This window comes from Mytilus trossulus, chromosome 2 (genome assembly GCF_036588685.1).
Source record: "Mytilus trossulus isolate FHL-02 chromosome 2, PNRI_Mtr1.1.1.hap1, whole genome shotgun sequence".
NCBI classification, from domain to species: domain Eukaryota; kingdom Metazoa; phylum Mollusca; class Bivalvia; order Mytilida; family Mytilidae; genus Mytilus; species Mytilus trossulus.
The window spans coordinates 92,096,602-92,117,113 of record NC_086374.1 but is presented as its reverse complement, the minus strand read 5'-3'; the positions used below and the strand labels follow the sequence as shown (position 1 = coordinate 92,117,113).

The 20,512-nt window shown below is 30.5% G+C and overlaps 1 protein-coding gene across 1 annotated transcript in view; it reads left to right on the top strand.

Annotated features, from left to right (window-relative positions):
• Positions 1 to 14,614: 14,614 nt before the first annotated feature.
• Positions 14,615 to 20,512, top strand: part of LOC134708365 (galanin receptor type 1-like) — a 44,581-nt gene continuing 38,683 nt past the window's right edge. The window contains exon 1 of the mRNA XM_063568839.1: positions 14,615 to 15,182. Coding sequence (XP_063424909.1) covers positions 14,849 to 15,182 — 334 coding nt within the window. The 5' untranslated portion in view covers positions 14,615 to 14,848. The remainder of the gene's footprint in view (positions 15,183 to 20,512) is intronic.

Below are 20,512 nucleotides of genomic sequence, written 5' to 3'. Positions count from 1 at the left end.
AACTCATGGTCAATGCAACCAAAAATTTATTCTTTTTCATAAAATTTTTAATATCAAACTTCCAAGTATTTGACAGACTTAGAAAGGTAAGTATGCTAGATATAATTATTTGAGGTGTAATGAGATAATTGGAGCTGATTGTTTTCTCCTTGACAGTATTTATGTACGTTTGGCCACAAGGTTTATCGACAGGTTTTAGATATTCCAAGGGATGGGCCTGTCCAAAGACAGGAGAATGTAATTTAGTGGTTGTCATTTGTTGCTGTGTGATATGTTTTTTTTCATTGAATTTTGTAAAATGAATAAGGCCGTTGGTTTTCTCGTTTAAATTGTTTTACATTTGTCATTGCGAGGCCTTTTAAAGTTGACTATGCGGTATGAGCTTATTGTTGAAGGACGTATGTACACCCATAGTTGGCAATGTCTGTGTAATTTGTGAAGAGTTGTCGTATTGGCAGTCCTTCCACATCTTCTTTATTTCTATACTGAGAGACAGCTTTTCCAAAGCAACTTTGCTGCTCTTTGTAGGATCATTGATATTTTTTCAAATTTATTATATTACAATGTGATGATATATTATATTACAATGTGATGATTTATTATATTACAATGTGATGATTTATAATATTACAATGTGATGATTTATTATATTACAATGTGATGATTTATTATATTACAATGTGATGATTTATTATATTACAATGTGATGATTTATTATATTACAATGTGATGATTTATTATATTACAATGGGATGATTTATTATATTACAATGTGATGATTTATTATATTACAATGTGATGATTTATTTGAAATGATATAAACTAGTCTTGAATCTATATCTCTTCCTTTTATAAAAGCAATAATCCTGCTGTATTCCAATTAAGGTGGTACCTAAGACTACAGGGAGATAACTCTGTAAACTCATCTAAACGTTTTAATTACGTTGCGTTGTTAAGGGAATATAAGGCTTCTCAATGATCAAAGTTAGTGTTTGTCAAACTTCTATATAACGAGTGTAATTTTTCTGATAATTTGGTTGGTTCAATTTTTTTGAATTTTTTTATATTTTTGTCTAAGGGGTAAAGTTAATACTTTGCCAAAATTTTATGATAATTAAACAAGCCAAATTGATTTTAGTGAAAGTGTTAGGTACCACCTTAAGCAGTATTTTATTGCAAAAAAACACAGAACAACATAGTAAGAAGAGTTCTTCGTCTTTTTGATAAAAAATAGATTTATAATCTTTATTATAAAAATTATGATCAACAAAATCATTATATGTTACGCTTCTAATGTCATTGCATAATGTATGTATGTCAATATGATAACCAAAGAAGGTAAGTTCTTTCATTTTTTTGGTTTGTATTTTATGGCACCTTCAAAGATGTATGAGTCATTCGTTATGTAAATATATATATATATATATATAGCTATATAAATATTTTCATCCATCGCATTTGTAAATATTATGTGTCAGACAAAAACGGTTGAAAAGTTAAAATTGACGTCAGAGTCATAAAATGAAGGAAAAATGATCCAATGTATTTAAGTTCGATAATTGAAAGCATTGATTGACGTCTTTCGCACCCCTAGGACACAAATTTTTTTAAAGCGTACTTTTAAATTCTGTTCAATTTAAGTATTTGCCTTTTTATGGTATAAAGTGAAAAAAAAATATGCTATATGCTAGTTTTAAAAACATTTATTGTAACAGTACGAAATAATCGTTTCATTAGTTAGTACAAATGAATATAGGCTGTTTAGTTGTACGCTTCTAGGGCTCTATTTTTGGATTAACCTTCAACATGATCGCTTAACCCAAATAGTGTGAAAGTATAGGATATGCGAGTACCCACATAAGAGAGCATTCATATGACCAATCACTAGTCAAACTTCAATTCAGTATTCGAACAGAAATATGTCAATCTGGTATTCTTACTGACATTTTTAATATTACTGATTTTGATATTTACAATGAATAGTTTACGAAAAGTATGTCAATACCGTTTAATGAACTAGCAACCCACCAACCACGGCTATGATCCAGTGCTACGAATGGAAAATAAACACGTCATATATTTAGTGCGTCTGAAATGAGTGTCATGTTTACCTTCATCAGTAACGCGAAAGCCTAAGGCAAGATTGACTTCTGTAGACCTATGTGACCAAAACATGGGTAAAAAATAATTAAGGAATAACAGAACTGTAGACGAAGAGTTGCCACCGTCAATTGTAGATTTGACGGTCGCAAATGCAGTTTTACTGGCGACGCGTAGCGAAGACAGTAAAACTTAGATTTGCGACCGTCAAATCAAAATTGACGGTGGCAACTATTCAACTACAGTACTGTTATTCCGATTCTAATGCATTACAAAATGAAAAAATACGTTAAAACTTGATAAAAATGTCTAAATATGTCAAATAAAAAAAATCCGCGAAATTTTATGAATGATTTTGGTACAAAGACGTCATGGCTAAACGTGACGTCATACAAATGAAAACTTACAAACTGGACGTTATTACGTTACCTTTACGCTTCAAATTCGGATAAAATTACATTAAAACGGCGAATTTGAGGTAGGTGTTGTTTTATTTTCGATTATATAGTAGTAATCGAACATCTGTTGATTCATCAATTCAAAATGGCTGGTCCCTCCTTAGTTACTCCTGGTCAACTGTGGATTTGACGGCAACTTTTAGCCAATGAAAAAAGTTGTTACATTCAAATTGCATTAGAATATAATTTATATCACTGAGATGACACATGTACCTCTCCTCGTTGACTGCAATTTCATGTGGATATCACGGTCCTAGAAGACTATTATCTATTACCTCGGTGTTAATGTGCAGTACGGGCATTCACATACGTACTGACATTGTATAATTTGAATTTTCAATTTGAGTTTAACGTGACTTTTCGTCTTTTTTTAGTTTTGTTTTATCAGTTCATAAATAAAGGCAACAGTAGTTTACCGCTGTTCGTAATTCATAAATTGATTGTGAAAAAAACAAATCCGGGTTACAAACTAAAACTGATGGAAACACATCAAATATAGAGGAGAACTACAACACAACCGAAACACAACACTAAAAAGTAACACACATAGAAACGTTTGTATAATGTTTGGTCTTTGAAAAAGTTTAAATAAATTTACAGATGAGACATTAATGCCTATCTGGTGCAATACAATGTGCTGTGCATCGGTTATTCTATTAGAACGAAAGGTTTAAATCTTTCAGACTATATGTTGATGTATAAGCAACTCGTTACGAGTTGTTTTGTTTTTTTGCATCAACGCAGGTACTAGTATTCAATCTTTTCTACCTTCTTGGCTTCAAATAAGTATGGTGTAGGGCTCCGGATGAAAATAAAGTAGAAAGCGCGTCTGATACACTTTTTTGGTTAAATTTTATTTTCAATTTGCAGTAACGGCTCAATGCCGCAGTTGAGAGGTTGCTAGTACAAAACGTATCATAAGATTATAAAAGTTGACATGATTGGTTTCATATATTTCTTAATTCTCCTTTGAAACGGTCAAAGTGAAAATGACGATATCAATACCTGCAGACTGTCAAAGGTAAGATCCATTGCAGTGTTACTAGTAATAGGTCTTATATTTCCGCGAAAATTCAAGTACTCAAAAATCCGTTGATTTACCATTATTGGCTTTGAATGTTCCTGTTGAAGTTTAAACGGAATGGGGTTCTGTACCCACCAAATCAAAAGAGATATCACGATAATAAACTTTTCAAATGTTAATTTCGTATTCATATGATTGTTTCCAAAGACCTTCAAAGTGAGATGTTTGAAGTATGGCAATAATAAAATTATTATATAGTGTGAACAGAAATTTCAAGGACACTTTCAACAATATAATTGTGTCCTCACGGTACTATGGCGTCAAACAATACCTTCAATTATCGAACTTTAATAAATTGAATTATTTTTTTTCTTCCTAAAAATTCAATAATAATTATTATAAAATACTGTTGATAAAAAACTAATAATCTGGTTATGCAATAATATTATTAAAAACGACGAAAACGTCTTATTGGATGTATATATGATGAAAGAATATTACCTCTTACTTGGAATACTTTATTAATGTTACCTTCATAAGAGGAAGGAATTTAGTTTTACAACTGTCTTTTATGTATATCAAGGACAAGTCGGATCAATTTTAAAAGAAAATAAGTAACGGTTTTTAATTTCAAAATGAACCATATTTTCTGTTTTCATAATTTTGAGGATACAAAACGATATGAACGGGTCGCTAATGCGCTTTGTAAACCCTCATCTATGTAACGTTTTTTATATACTTTACGAGTAGATACAAATAAAATGAGGATAATTGCCATCATGCTATCTGACCATTTGGTTGATCTGTTAATAACATTGAGAACGGAAATGGAAAATTCGTCAAAGAGACAAAAGAGCAAATAACAGCCGAAAGTAACCATTATGTCCACTTTGTTTTATAAATTGGTTAATAATGAAAATAATTATGAATTGTGCGCTGGTGTATACGACTTGTGGGTCAAGCGGTATTGTGGGTGTAATGCATAACGGTATGTGTTCCGTACTTAGATGTTTTCAACGGGGTATTTCGTGTCTGATCTATGAATGATTTTGCTTATCCGGTTATAACTCTTTTATGTCACCCCATTCATTTTAGATATTTATGACATGCAAAATAATGTCTGCTACAAATCTGAAAGTCAAAGTCCCATAACTCTAAAATGACATATCTCAAAAGAACAAATTATAGTACAATATGTGAAAAAAATAATTTAGTGTGACGGGCATTTAATTCCATACTAGTTATTAAAGAGGAGACAAAACCATTTTTTTTTAAATTACAAACTGTTTAAATATGACACATTTGAAAAAGTCTAAAGTAACACTTATCTCCTCCACTCCCGGAGTACAAGTGATATCGAATAAATAAAATGAATTTACTCGGTTTAAATTTGATTATATACTTAATGTAACAAAGTGATAGGTTTCAGATTACTATGACAATTTAAACAGCTACAAAGGCGTTGGTGCTAAACATGGAATCACCCATATAAATTGTGTAATCATTTTTCGTGTATTTATGATTCATCATGAACATAACTGTAATACCACAGGAAACATGGATTATCTCGCTTGAATAGCTAGTTTGAATTTGGAATTTAGAATTCTAATATATGAATGACCCGTTTTGGTTTCCGTATCATTTCATTTTTTTGTTTGGTTTGATAGATTATTCACAGCAGACTGAAAACTTTCATTTTATAAAATAATAAAGAAGGAATATATCGTCCATTACATAAAGTGACGAAATTAAGTCAAAAGTAATTAATTTTATAATTAACAATAATATTTGAATTAAAAATTCTATAAATGAATTCAAGATATTTATAGTAAAAACTAAAGAATCAGAATAATAAATATTAACAACATCCATTAGTGTCAAGGAAATGATTTCTGTTTGATTTACGATTCATTTGTCAACATCCTGTATCACCACTATCCAATGTATGTAAAACGGGTTGACGCGCCATAATCTATTTTTGTCCATCATTAGATTGAAATTCAGTGGTTATCGTTAATTTCAGGCTGTCAAATATGTTTCTATTATCTGTTATCTATTGTTTCTCATAATGCAGGTCTTTATATTTTGTATGGTTTTTTAATCAAATGTGTTACAGGTTTTTTTTCCGGGTCTTGTAAAGTGTACGTAACGACATGAATGTTGCCTATTCTTAAATACCGTGTCATTTGGTGTCTGTAAATAAGCTGTCTCGTTGACATTTTTCCACATTTCCTTATTTTAGTTTGAGCGAGAGTTTTTAAGTTGAGTTTAAAATAAAGCTAGACTAACATGGACGAAAACCTCTTTCATTATAGCAAATAGGCAACTTCTATTCAGATTATCTCTAGGTACACTATAATGTCTTTCTTCATTGTTGTAATAATGAATATACTTTTATGTCCAATTCATGGTGGCCTGAATTTGTAAATTTTTCTGGTTTACTTTTCTTTTTAATTAAGGATGTTTGCTGCTCAGTTTCAAAATAAATAGCTTTCCATAAAACTAGTATATATTAATAGGGGATTAATTGAGGAATCATAAAAACAAAAATAATATTGGGGTCAATGTGCTCGTTTTCGAATTATTAGCCATTGACTTTTCATAGCTTTGTCATTGACCAGATAAAGTTCTCAAAATCTATCAAAAAATAAATAAGATTGTACAAGACTTTTACAAATGGTTTATAATTATACATGTAAAAAATTTATAGAATGAAAATTTGGGGTTCATGGGCATTTTTTTTAAAGCATTCAAATGGATAAAACCAGAGGATTTCGAAAATTTGACAAAAATTCCAGAACATGACAAGCAAACATCCTGAAGAGCACTATTTGCTATATTGTAATGCATTGTTATTAATATTGTGCTCTTATAATCTTCTATGCTTGTTTTATACAAATAAGTACATTTCTGAACTAATTTTCTGTTTAATGTGCTGCTATGCGTCGTATTTTATTCTCCTGAGCGAAACAACTTTGACAAAATGGGAGCTAATTCAATAACAAAAACACAATTCAATGTTACCAGTTGATGTACTGCCTTTTGGAAACCTTCTTAAGTGGCATTTCAATGAATGTCTTAAGAAATACTAAAACGTCATACGAGCTCAGACAAATGAACAAAATGCGTTACAGGCTTTTTAAAACATTATATTTCACTGAAAATCCCAGTAACAATATCTATTAGCAAACGATTGCTGTATAGCTACTTAAGGGGGCTTGCTGGTCTAAAAATTATATGTTTTTAATATTAGACTTTCTTTTATTTTTCTATAAATGAACTTTGACTTAAACTGAATAGAAAAATAAAATAAAAAGTGGGGTCCCAGTTCATTTACGCTCACAATCTTGCTTTGAAAGAAACATTCATTTTTGTAAAAGTAGATTTTTTTCTGTTGAACTAGTCGGAGAAATACGAGTAATATCGAAATAAAAAAGAACTTAATTTCAGAAATCGCTCAAATTTTACAAAAGTGTAGTTTAAGTATAGCTTAATTGAACATTACAATAAAAAATATTATAGGTCATCGATGAGTCAAAAAATATAATTCAATTTTAAAGCCAAAAAATGACATTTTTGCATCAAAGGGAGATAATTTGGAGCTTTTTCAATGATATATATATTTTAAAAGTCATCTGGGGCCAACAGGAATTGATTTTTTGAACGATTTTTGTATCATATAATAAAGTAACAAATAATTAAAGTATATTTGCGAAACATATAATCACGAATCACTTAGTTGGTGATGCTCTTTATGCGTTAAACTATCTAAATATTTGTCATTTCGTTTTTTACATATTTGACATAGAGTACTCCCTCTGTTTAAAAAAAGGGACGAAAGATACCAGAGAGACAGTAGCTTTAATCACTTTTTGGTTTTCATTTTTTGTATTTCTCTGTTCTGTGTGTTCCTGTGATTGTTTGTACTGTTAACTATTATCAGAGGTACCAGGATTATAATTTAATACGACAAACGCCCGTTTCGACAACATAAGGCTTATCAGTGACCAGACTTGGGGTCAATTACATTGGAATGTAATTAATTAAATTACACATTACATTGCAAAAATGATCAATTACATCAATTACACATTACACTGTTTTTGAAATGTAATTAATTAAATTACAATTACTTTACTAAAGTAATTAATTAAATTACACATTACATTCCGTCATGGTATTTTTTAACAATATTATACATGTATAAATAATGCATGTGTAAAATATTCATGTAAGCATAGTTTAAGCGTTGCATTTCATAATCATTAGCTATTTTAATGTTTTGTCATTTAGTCTGAATTTCTTTGGTCTGAACACTTTGACAGCAATTCTAAATAGCTTTTCGACAGGAGCTAATGCGGCAGATATTTCTTGGGTCAGAACATGGAAGTTCTATGATCAGAAGATCATCATATTGAAAGGAGGGGGAATTGTTTCCTATTAACTTGCCAATACATCAAGGGGTATTTTGACATCTCAGAAATGAAGTAATTTTAATTAAATATAATATAAATAAAGATATTATACATAAATCAAAAATATTTTTTTTACATTAAAAATATCAAAAAGTGTGCTTGTCACAATATTGAAAATATTTTTTAGTACAAATAATGTATGTATAATGTCTAAATATTAGCAATTTTTTGCTAATTAGATAAAAATACATGTAACAGTGGCATTGCCCCTGGATATTTAAATCTGATTTATTGCTGTTTGTTTTTACAGCTGTTAATTTTTATTTCTATAATCCTTTTGTGTATACTAATTTGACAAAATGATTGTGTGCAGTGATTTTAAATTCTAAATAAACTGTCTAAGAAAGATTTTTCACAGGGACACTTTTTTTTGTTTTTTGTTTAACAAGGTGATTAATTACTTATCAATCTATTTAGTTAAAAGATCTTTCTTAAAAACTGAACACTAATATATGATTCTCACATTTTTTTTAATTTAAAATTATTTTAAATACTAATTATTAATAAAATCATCTGTAGTTCAAATAAATATTAATATACATTGTAACTTGAGTATAAATTATAGACTTCATATATTAAAAGAAGTTTGTGATATCAATATTTGAAAAACAAGTATTATTTAACAATTTATATTATTAAACACAAATCCTTATCTTTAACACCATTAAAGTATATGTAATTGAAATGTAATTCAAAGGTAATTGAGCATTACATGCTTTTTTCAATGTAATTAATTAAATTACCATTACATGTAATTAAAAAAATGCTCAATTACACATTACATTCAATTACATGGAAAATTGTAATGCATTACACTTAATTACCATTGCATTTTTAATTACCCCATCCCTGTCAGTGACGCTCAGATCAAATTAGTTATAAAGCCAAACAAGTACAAAAATGAAGAGCATTGAGTACCCAAAATTCCAAAAAAATTGAGCGCTAAATATTGCTAACTTCAAGGTAATCTATTTCTGGGATAAGAAAATACCTTTTTTTTTCGAAAAAATTATAGTTTTGTAACAGGAGATTTATTAATTAGACCATTTAATTGATATTCATGTCAACACCGAAGTGCTGTCGACTGGGCTGGTGATACCATCGGGGACGAAACGCCCCAGTGTTGTAAATAGTTTTCAAAGGTACCAGGATTATAGTTTAATTCGCCAGACGCGCGTTTTGTCTACGTAAGACTCATCAGTGACTATCAGATCAAAATAGTTATGTTATAAAGCAAAACAAGTACCTAGTTGAAGAGCATTGCGGACCAAACCTTTCAAAAAGTTGTAATGTAATGATATAATTTTAGAGGTATTTGAAACATTTTAATAAAAGCGGGAGGTTTGGCTGGACATAAAACTCGGTTCAACATATGGTTTTGAATTAACATGTTGATGTTTAAAAGAAATATCTTAACATGGTGAAACACCACATTTGATATATACAGTGGGATTATTTTCTTTAATGGTTTTAATATTATCTAAAGCATGATATTGTTTAAGCATGTTTTAATTATTGTATGTTCACAGCAAAAATATAATAGATAATTGTAAAATAAAAATCAACATTATTGATGTTTCAGTTAACGAGTGATACATACTGATATCTCACTAGATATTTGCTTGCCAGGAAATAAACTGTGTAATATATGATATTGTATTTAAAAAAAAGTTACAGAAAGTACCATGAGAACAGGCGCATGTACGCAGCACCAATGTTATTGACAGATAAAGATTTCAGAAAAACTAAAGATTCATGTCTATCCTTGTAAACATTTGTAATTAAGGTAAAAATTAAATTCATTTTAAATAAACAAAAATAAAAAAACATGGTTTCAACGGGAAGTAAAAAAAATCTTTTGAATAACTCTTATTAGCATTGGGACCGTTAAAGTGAAATTGTTAAATTGGGCCGTATTCCTTATTTTTCTTTGTTGGTTTTGTGACTGTTTGTCTTTTCTTTGTTTATGGTGATGACAGTGTCATAGTAGATATTAGAAGATGTGGTATGAGTGTCATTGAGACAACTAGCCATCAAAGTCACAATTCGTAAAAGTAAACCACTGTATGTATTGCTGTTTGTTTGTTTGTCGACATTGGCTCGATGTATAGGTTAAGGGTTGAGATCTCACAAAACACGTTAACCCCATCGCATTTTGCGCCTGTTCCAAGGCAGGAGACTATTGCCCAATCTTGTGTATTAAGTTTTTTTTTTTTATTTAAGTTCATTTATATGTTTCCAATTTCTTTTTTCACTAAACCATTAAATTTTATACACTTTTTTGTTAAGGCGACAGCTAAAACCCACCTCCAGTTGCGGTATTTTCTCGCTGTGTTAGAGACCCAGTGTAGGCCTTCTTGTTGAGGGTTGGGTTCTCACACAACAAATACGGTTACATTGATCTTTAAAAGAGAAAATATAGATTTTATTTTTTAATATTCATTGCACTAACTGATATGATCTAAAGGAGAAAACTTATCAAATAAGTATTATCCCTATGTGCGCCGTGTTTTAGATTTTTTTCAAGCCAACAGCAGATCTTTCAATGCTTATATTATTATAAGCACAATAAAACATATAGTATTGAAACCTTTAAATAGCCAATATAAATATGATGGAGCTAGACATTCAATGGAATATTATCTCATGAATTAAAATTCATATTTCCAATTATGAAAATACTTATTCTGTATGTTTTAGGCATCAGTTAATCTTATCAATTTATTTAAATCATGCAATGTTGTTCGATAACTATTTTTAATTTTCATTGGTATGCTGCTACACAAATTATTTATGTTTTTTCTTTGTCATTCATTTTTTGAAAACATGAAAAAACACTTCATCAATACATAAATTGGTTTAATTGACTAATGCTTGCATCAATGTGCATCTAAAAAATTTCAGGTAAAATGTTTCCGAACCATTAACATGTATTCATAATGAGATAGTCATCATAAATTTTTATGTATTGTCATGTACACTGATGACATTTTATGAAAATGATTAAAATGATTGTGTTTTAGCTTAAAAAATCAAGATACTGCTGTTTGTTTCAATTTATTACCATTTTCCTGATCTGAAACACATGCAAACTAAAATCTATGACAAATGTCATAATAACCTATTAATTACTTCTCATTTCTCAATGGTACTAAACACGCGGAACAACCGTATGACGTTTCAATATCTCACTTTATTCTTTTCACGATTGCAGGTTTATGTCCAATGGGAACAAACTGTGCCCCTCTACTTGCCGAATTATTGTTTCTTTATCATTATGAGGCTGACTTCATGCAGGAACTTCTTAGGAAGAAAGATAAGAAGTTAACAATATCCTGTAATTCTACTTTCCGCTATATAGATGATGTTCTATCACTAAATAATTCAAAATTTGGTGACTATGTGGAAAGCTTCTATCCCATCGAACTAGAGATAAAGGATACTACAGATACAATTAAGTCGGCCTGATAGCTTGACTTACATCTAGAAATTGACAATAAGGGTCGGTTGAAAACAAAATATTACGACAAAAGAGATGATTTCAGATTTCCAATTGTGAACTTTCCATTTCTAAGTAGCAACATTCTAGCAGCACCAGCATACGAGGTACATATCTCCCAATTAATACGATATTCCCGTGCTTGCATTTCCTATCATGATTTTCTTGATAGAGGGATGCTGCCCACAAGGAAGTTTAGAGTTCCAAATGGTGAAGTTGAAATCATCCCTTCCTAAATTTTACGGACGCCATCAAGAGTTGGTTGACCGTTATGGAATAACCGTTTCACAAATGATATATAAATATATATCGGATATGTTCCTTACGTCGTAACTACAATCCCCTTCCCTTTCATGAATGTGACCTACAGAATTAGACTATTTACCTGATTTGTTATCAAATAAGCAACACGACGGGTGCCACATGTTGAGCAGGATATGCTTACCCTTCCGGAGCACCTGCGACCAACCCTAGTTTTTTGTGGGGTTCGTGTTGTTTATTCTTTAGTTTTCTATGTTGAATCATGTGTACTATTGTTTGTCTGTTTGTCTTTTTTCATTTTTAGCCATGGCGTTGTCAGTTTATTTTAGATTAATGATTTTTGCTGTCCCTTTGGTATCTTTTGTCCCTCTTTCATACTGTGCGGACTTCATGACCAGGGTTGTGATTCTGATGCAAAAGCTTCCTTTAAAAAATTAAAAAAAATACTGAAATCAATGCTACACAACTTTTATAATGTACCCATCATAAAGTGGTTGACCAAAACGATCGTGTTGTGTCTTTGTTTCATCTAACAATAAGCCTGTTTCGAGATCTTATATATTTTAATACCAAATTAGGCATCAAATCGGTCCATTTCTTGATTGTTTTCTATTCCATAATGTGATATTTTGACACGATATTTCCATGCATGGATAATAAACCATGTACAGCAGGAAACGCATAATTTTAGTTGATTCTGCATCCGTTTTAGCTCCCTAAGAAGTTCATGCGATTACTTGATGCTGTGTTTTTATCTGTATTTATGAACGAGTTCGAGTAAAAATTCTGGGGTAGATTATACCCTCAGGCAAAGCAGGCTTTAGATGAATTTGGCTATTTATTTAAGGTATTTTTACATATAGCTCTTCAACAGTTTCGTGACACCAATTCGTCTGCACTGTAACCGGCGCGCTAGACCACATGACCACCTAGACTTCAAAATGGAGCTTTCGGTGACCGGGTGTTACCTGTCCACGTCAGTTTCAATCTAGCGTCGTATTACAGTACATGATATGTAAGGCATGAAGATGTTATTTTTGCAGATCAGCTAAATTATCTATAGTAAAGGATCCTACAAATTAAAATAAGAAACAGTCACAGGAATAATTATGTTTATCAGTACGTCTGAAACCAGTGACAACTCTACAACAGATGTATCCATCGGATCACCAGCACTGATGGTGATACATGGCTGTGTACATTATGTAAATACAACTCGTCTTAACATCAACCTAACAATGTTAGATCTGTACATTTACTTTCGCAACTGTTTTGTTCTTTCCTCGCCGGGATTCGAACTGCTACTGAGATATCGTGACACCAATTCGCCTGCACTGTATCCCGGTGCGGTAACCACACGACCACCTTGGCTTCAAAAATAAAGCTTTCGGTGGCAATATATATAATTTAGAATGGAAATAGGGAATGTGTTAACGTGACAATAGCAAGAGCAAAGTACAACCGAAGACTACTAATTGCTCTTTAATTCATCGCGGAACTCCCGCGCTCTTAGGCGTGCTTCAACTGATCTCTTAACAAAAATGTGTACCACTTCAGTGGTAATGAAGGCCATACTAAACTTTAAAACATAAACATGAACTATTCTAAAAAATCATACAAGACTAACAAAGGTCAAAGGCTTACTTGGGCCAGACGCACAAATGCATAAATATACCTAGCTTTAATATTACTTGGAAATCAAACAGTTTATTATAAGTTCAAACAATTTAAAAAAAGAAAACCAAATTCTTTTTTTTTTACTTTCACAATAAATGAATAATGAAAATGACGGAAATTACGTGATACCAGCCAATGAATGCAATTGGTTTTACTTGTGACTCTCAAAAGGCTTATATAGGTCTACATGTCGTTTTCACGTTTCCACAAAATACGGACTTCTCTACATAGAATAATTCTTCAAACTTCCTATTTTACAGTGAAAACATACACTATATATTAGTACGGATTGTTTCTACCCCCAGGAATAGATAACCTTAGCATTATTTGACAAAATCCTTCTGAATTTGGCGTTAAATGTCTAAGTTTTTAGATTTCTTCTATCTTAATCTCCATCAACGAGTTTATAAGGTACACAAATATTATAATATTATCAACAAAATTCGGCACAGAAAACGCACTTTAATTACCATTTAATAACGGTATAACAGACAACAAACCTACAAATACACGCATACCAATATCAAATAAAATCGTATAAAAGAAGGCCTTGCAGGCACTGAAAGCAAGCACTATTACCCCGCCTTATAAATCGTTAATCATAACTGTTTATTTTTATTTATGGTAAGTGGGATAAATATCATTACATCAATCGACATTGTATTTCTCTTCAAATCATTACGTCAGAGAAAAATCGAATAGAAAGGTATATTTTGTAAGTATGCAATTAAAATTGATTATTGGGTGTGTGTGTATATTACATGAATTATAAATTGCCTTAGTTCGTAAAGTATAGTAAAATATAGACGTAGCCTTTCCGACGTAAGTAAGAAAACCCAGCAAATAATGTCAAAATCTCTACATTGTAGAATTAATCGACACGTCTATTTGAATATGCATGTGTAAAAAAGACATCTTAAACGGATATAAATCAGACCACTGTATATCATTCAAGTCTTAAATTACAAACCATGCTTTTTACGACATTTCTATTCAACGGTCATTAACATGTTTATTTTGGAATATGGCCATTTTCATGAACCGTAAAAAAATATAAATATTATCAATACAATAACGTTTTATAAATTCGCCATAATACAAATGATTGACTTAATTTAAATTCATAATTATTTCCACTATGTACGAAGGATTTCAGTTGTTCACAGCAGTATAGATTGTGGTGCACATGTCGACCAACGACCGATTTATATAATAACACTAAATACCCAAATGCGATTAATGTGACAAATTTAGCATCGAATAAAAGTGTACCATAAAATCTTCACGTGATTAGACTAGTCAATGGAATAAGAAGATCAAACTTAGATAATGATACAGTCACAATTAGACAATCATGGAAATAAATACTGATGACAATAATTCAAGTTCTGAATATATTCTTTTATATGTAGAAGATTTAAACATAAGTATTGCAGAAGAATTGGTTGAAACTCCAGAATGGGAATACAGATTTGCAGTTCCAGCTATTTTCCTGATTTTTATGATTACAGGAATGTTAGGCAACGGACTTGTGGTTCTAGTTTTTATAAAAAATAAAACTTTTCGAACTATAACCAATATGTTCCTGCTAAATTTAGCGGTGACCGATCTAATGTACTTATCGTTCTGTGTTCCATTTGGTGCAACGCGATATTATAAAGGGTACTGGATATTTGGGAACGCATTATGTGAGTATAGTTTATTATTTATTATTTTTGTCGATATAAAATATATTAATATCATATCTAATCATTTTTTTTTGAACATTTTATAATCGCGCAGCAGCAAACATATTTCATGCATATAAAATCAGCTAATAGTTTTTAATTTCTGTGTCATCAGGTTTTCTTGTACATATTTTTCTCATACCACATATTCTTTTTTCATATATTCAGGACAAGAACAAAATTAACGTGAATTCAATATGTAACATCTGAAATATGCGTCGTCCGGATTGAAAGACGGGAATGTCGACTGCCTCAGGAAAATAAGGGTATTTATCAACAAGCTTTCAATTGAACCCTTCCAAATATATTTAATATCCGTAGTATGTATATGGTATTGCTATTATCTTAAAATACGTTTTCTTGTTTTTCTTTTCCTAGATACAGTCTACCTTGTTAACATTTAAAAGTTAACATTTCCAATAATCAATGTATAGCCTATATATTTCTTTAAAACTGATCATTTTTTTTATATTATTAAAAGAAACACAGCTGTGTTACGACTAATTGTGAAGTATTTACTCCATACGAAAAGGATAAAATATATATATTTTATAAATCTTAGGAATACAAGTAGACATCAATTTATATTTGCAATTTTTCAATAAACAGGGGTTTCCTCTATCTTTTGTTTGAACGTTAACTACCAAACAATGAAATAAAAAATGAAATAGTGAGACTGTATGACTCAACCTTCATTTATTGTTTTATAAAAGTAGAAAAGTGGTTAAAAGTAGGACAAAGTTGTTTAGCATTTTAACAGTGTGAATATTCGAAACAGTAGTTTTTCAATGTTCAAAACTTATGGTTCGATTAAGAAGCCAAAGTTAAACACAAAAAAAAAAAAGCAAAAAAAATAAATAAAAAAGATGATTGGCATTAAACATACAAGAAGAACTTGATCAGGTTCGTCGACAGTGCATCAAAACTAAGAAAAGAGGATATTTTTTTTTTAAAAGTGGTCTCCACCATTTTACAAATTCAATACAGTATATAAATGAAGAATTAATTTAATTGTAACTCATAAAAAGCTATTTTCATGAAGGGCTAAAGATTGCAAACTATTACTTTTAAGCTTGACAGATTATAACAGATTGCAAAGATTGCACTACAATTGCTATAAAAGTGAAAAAGTCTATAATTTTCCCGATTTTTTCATTACTTCTGCTAGACACTTATTCTTAAATTGAATTGTTTTTCAACAGTCCAAAAAATTATGGTATTGTATTATTACTAACTAAAGACACTTCTTTGTCCGACTGCTTATATTCAGTTCTGTTTTGTAAACTCAAAAGCTGACATCTCTACTTTAGTCACATAAAATAAATACTAAATTGTTGGCATATTTTATCGTAGAACAGTGTGGTATTAATATGCGCCAACGCACGAGGTTAAATGACTGTGTCAATACATTGTAAACAATAGGTCGGTCTAAATTGTGTATACAAAATCATTTACAAATGTGGCATTTACCCAAAAAAGTCACGATACTGTTAAACAATTGAAATGACTTAGGTCTCAATATTCAGTAAAATATGCTATCGAATTATCTTTATAGTTTTGTGTATTATGTAATACATTTCACCTGATGTGGCAACGCAAAACAGAACTCTTTAAGGATAATAAGCACAAGTGTTTATTATATAAGTGCTTGCGTGTTTACGGTGATTAAAATACTTTGCAAAAGGTATCACTGTATACTTTTCCTGAAAAGAAATGTCCCTTAATTGAGTAGTTGTGTAAACTATGACTAATCCACATAATTTAAATTGATGCTTTTAGATATCGAAATGATGATATACTGGAAAAACTAGTGTGTAAGGAGCGCCAATTCTAACTGTTGCATAAGAATACTAATTTGGTGTAAATATGTTTAATACTTCAAGACATAAAATTCCTACGTTGTACACATACTTGACTAAAGTTCAGAAGGGGAGAAACGAATCAATTGATATTCATCATGTAAAAGTCACATTATGAAAAGCGCAAAACTGTTTGATATAACGTTACAGCATATACTGCAGTGTTATATAATATAAATATAATTTTTTTTTAAATGTTGTTTGTGCTGATTCTAAATCCTTCTACAAAGAAATTTGTATGCCTAAAACACGTTTAAGAATTGCAGTTTTTATTCCACGCAATCATAGGTTTGAACGGTGTTTTTATATTTAAACACAAGTCTACATTGAAACAATATTTATCATACATATCCTATATAGGGTCGTAATGATAATGTGTCGTTAAAGAATTCCTGTATAGGAATAATTATGGTTTATTAGTATTCGATAAGGACTAACAATATTCACACCCACTAAAACAAATAGTGAAAGGGCTTTTGCTGCCGTTCATCATCTGAATGTTCACGCGAACAATTTATCTTTTTCGGCAATTCTAATTTTCGCCTTGCATGCTGTTGTATGCTTTAATTCCATCTCTGTGTTCAATTGTCCATTTTTTGTCTATGTCCTCATTTTGATATTACGGGGAAGCCCCATAAAAACGACAAAACGAAGAGATTATTGGTCAAAATGTCCTCATTACAAATCAATTATACATATTCAACCAAATTGAATATTTTTTTGGCAATTCATTGTTGGCATTAGTTAATTGTATCCAATACATTTTGTATACATGTGTCTAAAACGTTATATAAAGGTCTGGAAAAAATTCTTGCATTGTTTGTGGAATATCTTAATTTAAAATTTGACAGGATGAAGATATTTTCTGGATTTTTTTTATATTATATATTTTTTTGTAATAAATTTTTCATGTCCAAACCTTAAGGAAATCACAGTAATGTAACGAGATTTTTATGCTCTATATGATAAATGTTAAAAAAAATAAAAGTAAGTATTAAAGGTTGAATGTTTTGTTGTTGCTTTTATTAAAAATATTCGAGTCATATCGAAAAAATAAAAAAGGGTCATGAAAAATCCTTTTAAAACATAGAAATAAAACCTTTACATAATACTCAATACATTACATTAAAACTACTTTAAACATTATTCTAAATTTTCCTAAATCTGATATTTTCATCATCCAAATAGATAACGCAGACAAATGAAAAGTCACGTCCAGATCATGGCAACAATTAAACGAAACGGTCATGTCAAGATGATCACACTCATTAAAATGAACTCAATCTCGATTTGTATGATCTTAAATTCATTGAAAGTGTCACGTGCATAGTAACGTTTACAAATATAGTATATGTATATACATCTATCATTTACTGTTTAGTCTACAAAATTACTTAATGTAGCACCATCTAAATGTGATTACTGATATGGTAGTTGAACAAAATACTAGTCTACGAGATGTTTCCGAAAAGTAAATGTTTAATGTGATTATTGGATTAACTAACCTACAAACGATATGTCTTGTACAATAAGTTTATGTTTCTTTTAAAATGTGATTTAAACTGTAGATATTTTGTTGGTTTTTTTTGTTTTTGTTAAATCTGATGCAATTTCCAAGTGTGTCCGGGGTTTTCAAAATGAGATGGAATGACAGTATTTCAAAGTGGTTCCATTAAGTCATGTGACCTTTACGAATTGTGCCCTAGAGTTATGAGATTACATTCAAACTGGTCTGAGCAACTGATTTGGAGACTCGTTGTTACCGTTGCTATCATGGCATGAACCAATTCCAAAATCAGAGCGTCAGATGTCAGAACAATATACGACTAATGTAATAAAGTTCTATATGAATCATGGTATTTTTTACTATAAGCCCACTTTTGTTTACAATATTGGTTTTGAATTTAAGGCGCAGAAAAGGGATATTGGGAATATTGTTCTGTCAAAGACAGATCAAAGATGGTGTCTGTCAACAAGGAAAAGTCGACCACTTTATAAGTATGATTATTAATATCATTATTGTCACTTCACGGTGACGAAGCTTTAGAAAATTTTGATATTCCGGATGATAAGATAATACAATCTAGGTTACGGAATGCATCAGATAGTCTTGTTGTACCAAACGACGCGAATTATTCAAATATTTTCATTTATTGATGAAATTGAGTACCAAAATAACAATTAAAAGCTGAAACAGGTAAATAAAATAGTTTCAACTGCCTCAGGCAAATTTGGCTTGATATGGATTTAGCTATTTTGTTTAGGTGTTTTTGACATGTAGCTCTTCAACGGTTTAGGTAATTTAAACTTTTAAATGTTTGGCTTTGAGTGTTCCTGATGAAGATAAATTCAGAAAATCGCTTCGGACGCAAGAAATTATTAAACGTGTTGTTTTCAATTTTTTCACAACTGGGTCGATACCTCTGCTGGTGGACTATCAGTCCCCGAGGGTATTATCAGCTCAGTAGTTAGTATTTTGGTACTGACAAACTTTACTAAAATTGTCTGTTTATAAATTTTGAAATTATTAAGAAACTGAGGTTTTAACTCCCTCAGGCAAAGTTGCTTTAGATGGATTTGGCTATTCATTTTAAGTATTTTTGACATATAGCTCTTCAACAGTTTTGGTACTTATACATTTTCGGGTTTCAAATGATTGACTTTGAGCGTTCATGATGAAGGTAAATCCGGAAAAGCGCTTCAGACGTAAGAAATTATTAAACGTATTGCTTTCAATTTTTTTCTTCTTCTACAAACATGTGTTATCATTGTATTTTCAAAAAACTCTTATATGTTCTCTCATACTTACAGCAAACATGTTCTTCATCTAAATCTATTATAGAAAATAGTAATTTGCCACATTATCAATGAAGTTAGGACATAACTCATTGGAGAAAATGACAATCTCATCACGAATTATTAAAAATAGAAAAGAATTTGCAATACTAATAGGTTGTACCTTCAGTTATAAATTCAGACGTTGACTTTTCTAATTTTAGATAAATTGGTCGTTATAATTGCTCGAAGTACTCAAATTACTTGATGAATAGGTATAAGAAAACTCATAAAACTATTATATTTACTATTATTAAATATCGGCAGCAGTAGTTTAACAATCTCATAAATTGATTATAAAGATACAAATCAGATTACAGATAAAGCTAACGGAATTGTAACTCCAAAAAATCTAGTCCGGTTTTCCGACAAGGTACGTTTTTTTCCTTTTAAAATGCCCTGTACCAAGTCAGGAATATAGCCAATGTTATATTATAGTTCGTTTATGTGTGTTTACATTATAACGTTGCGTCGTTTATTTTCTCTTTTGAGTGTAAATTCACATAGCGATAAGACGTGTTTTGACAACATCTTTAATTAGTGGTTTTATACTACTTGCAAATGTTACGGTACTCGTCTATCCCAAATTCATGTATT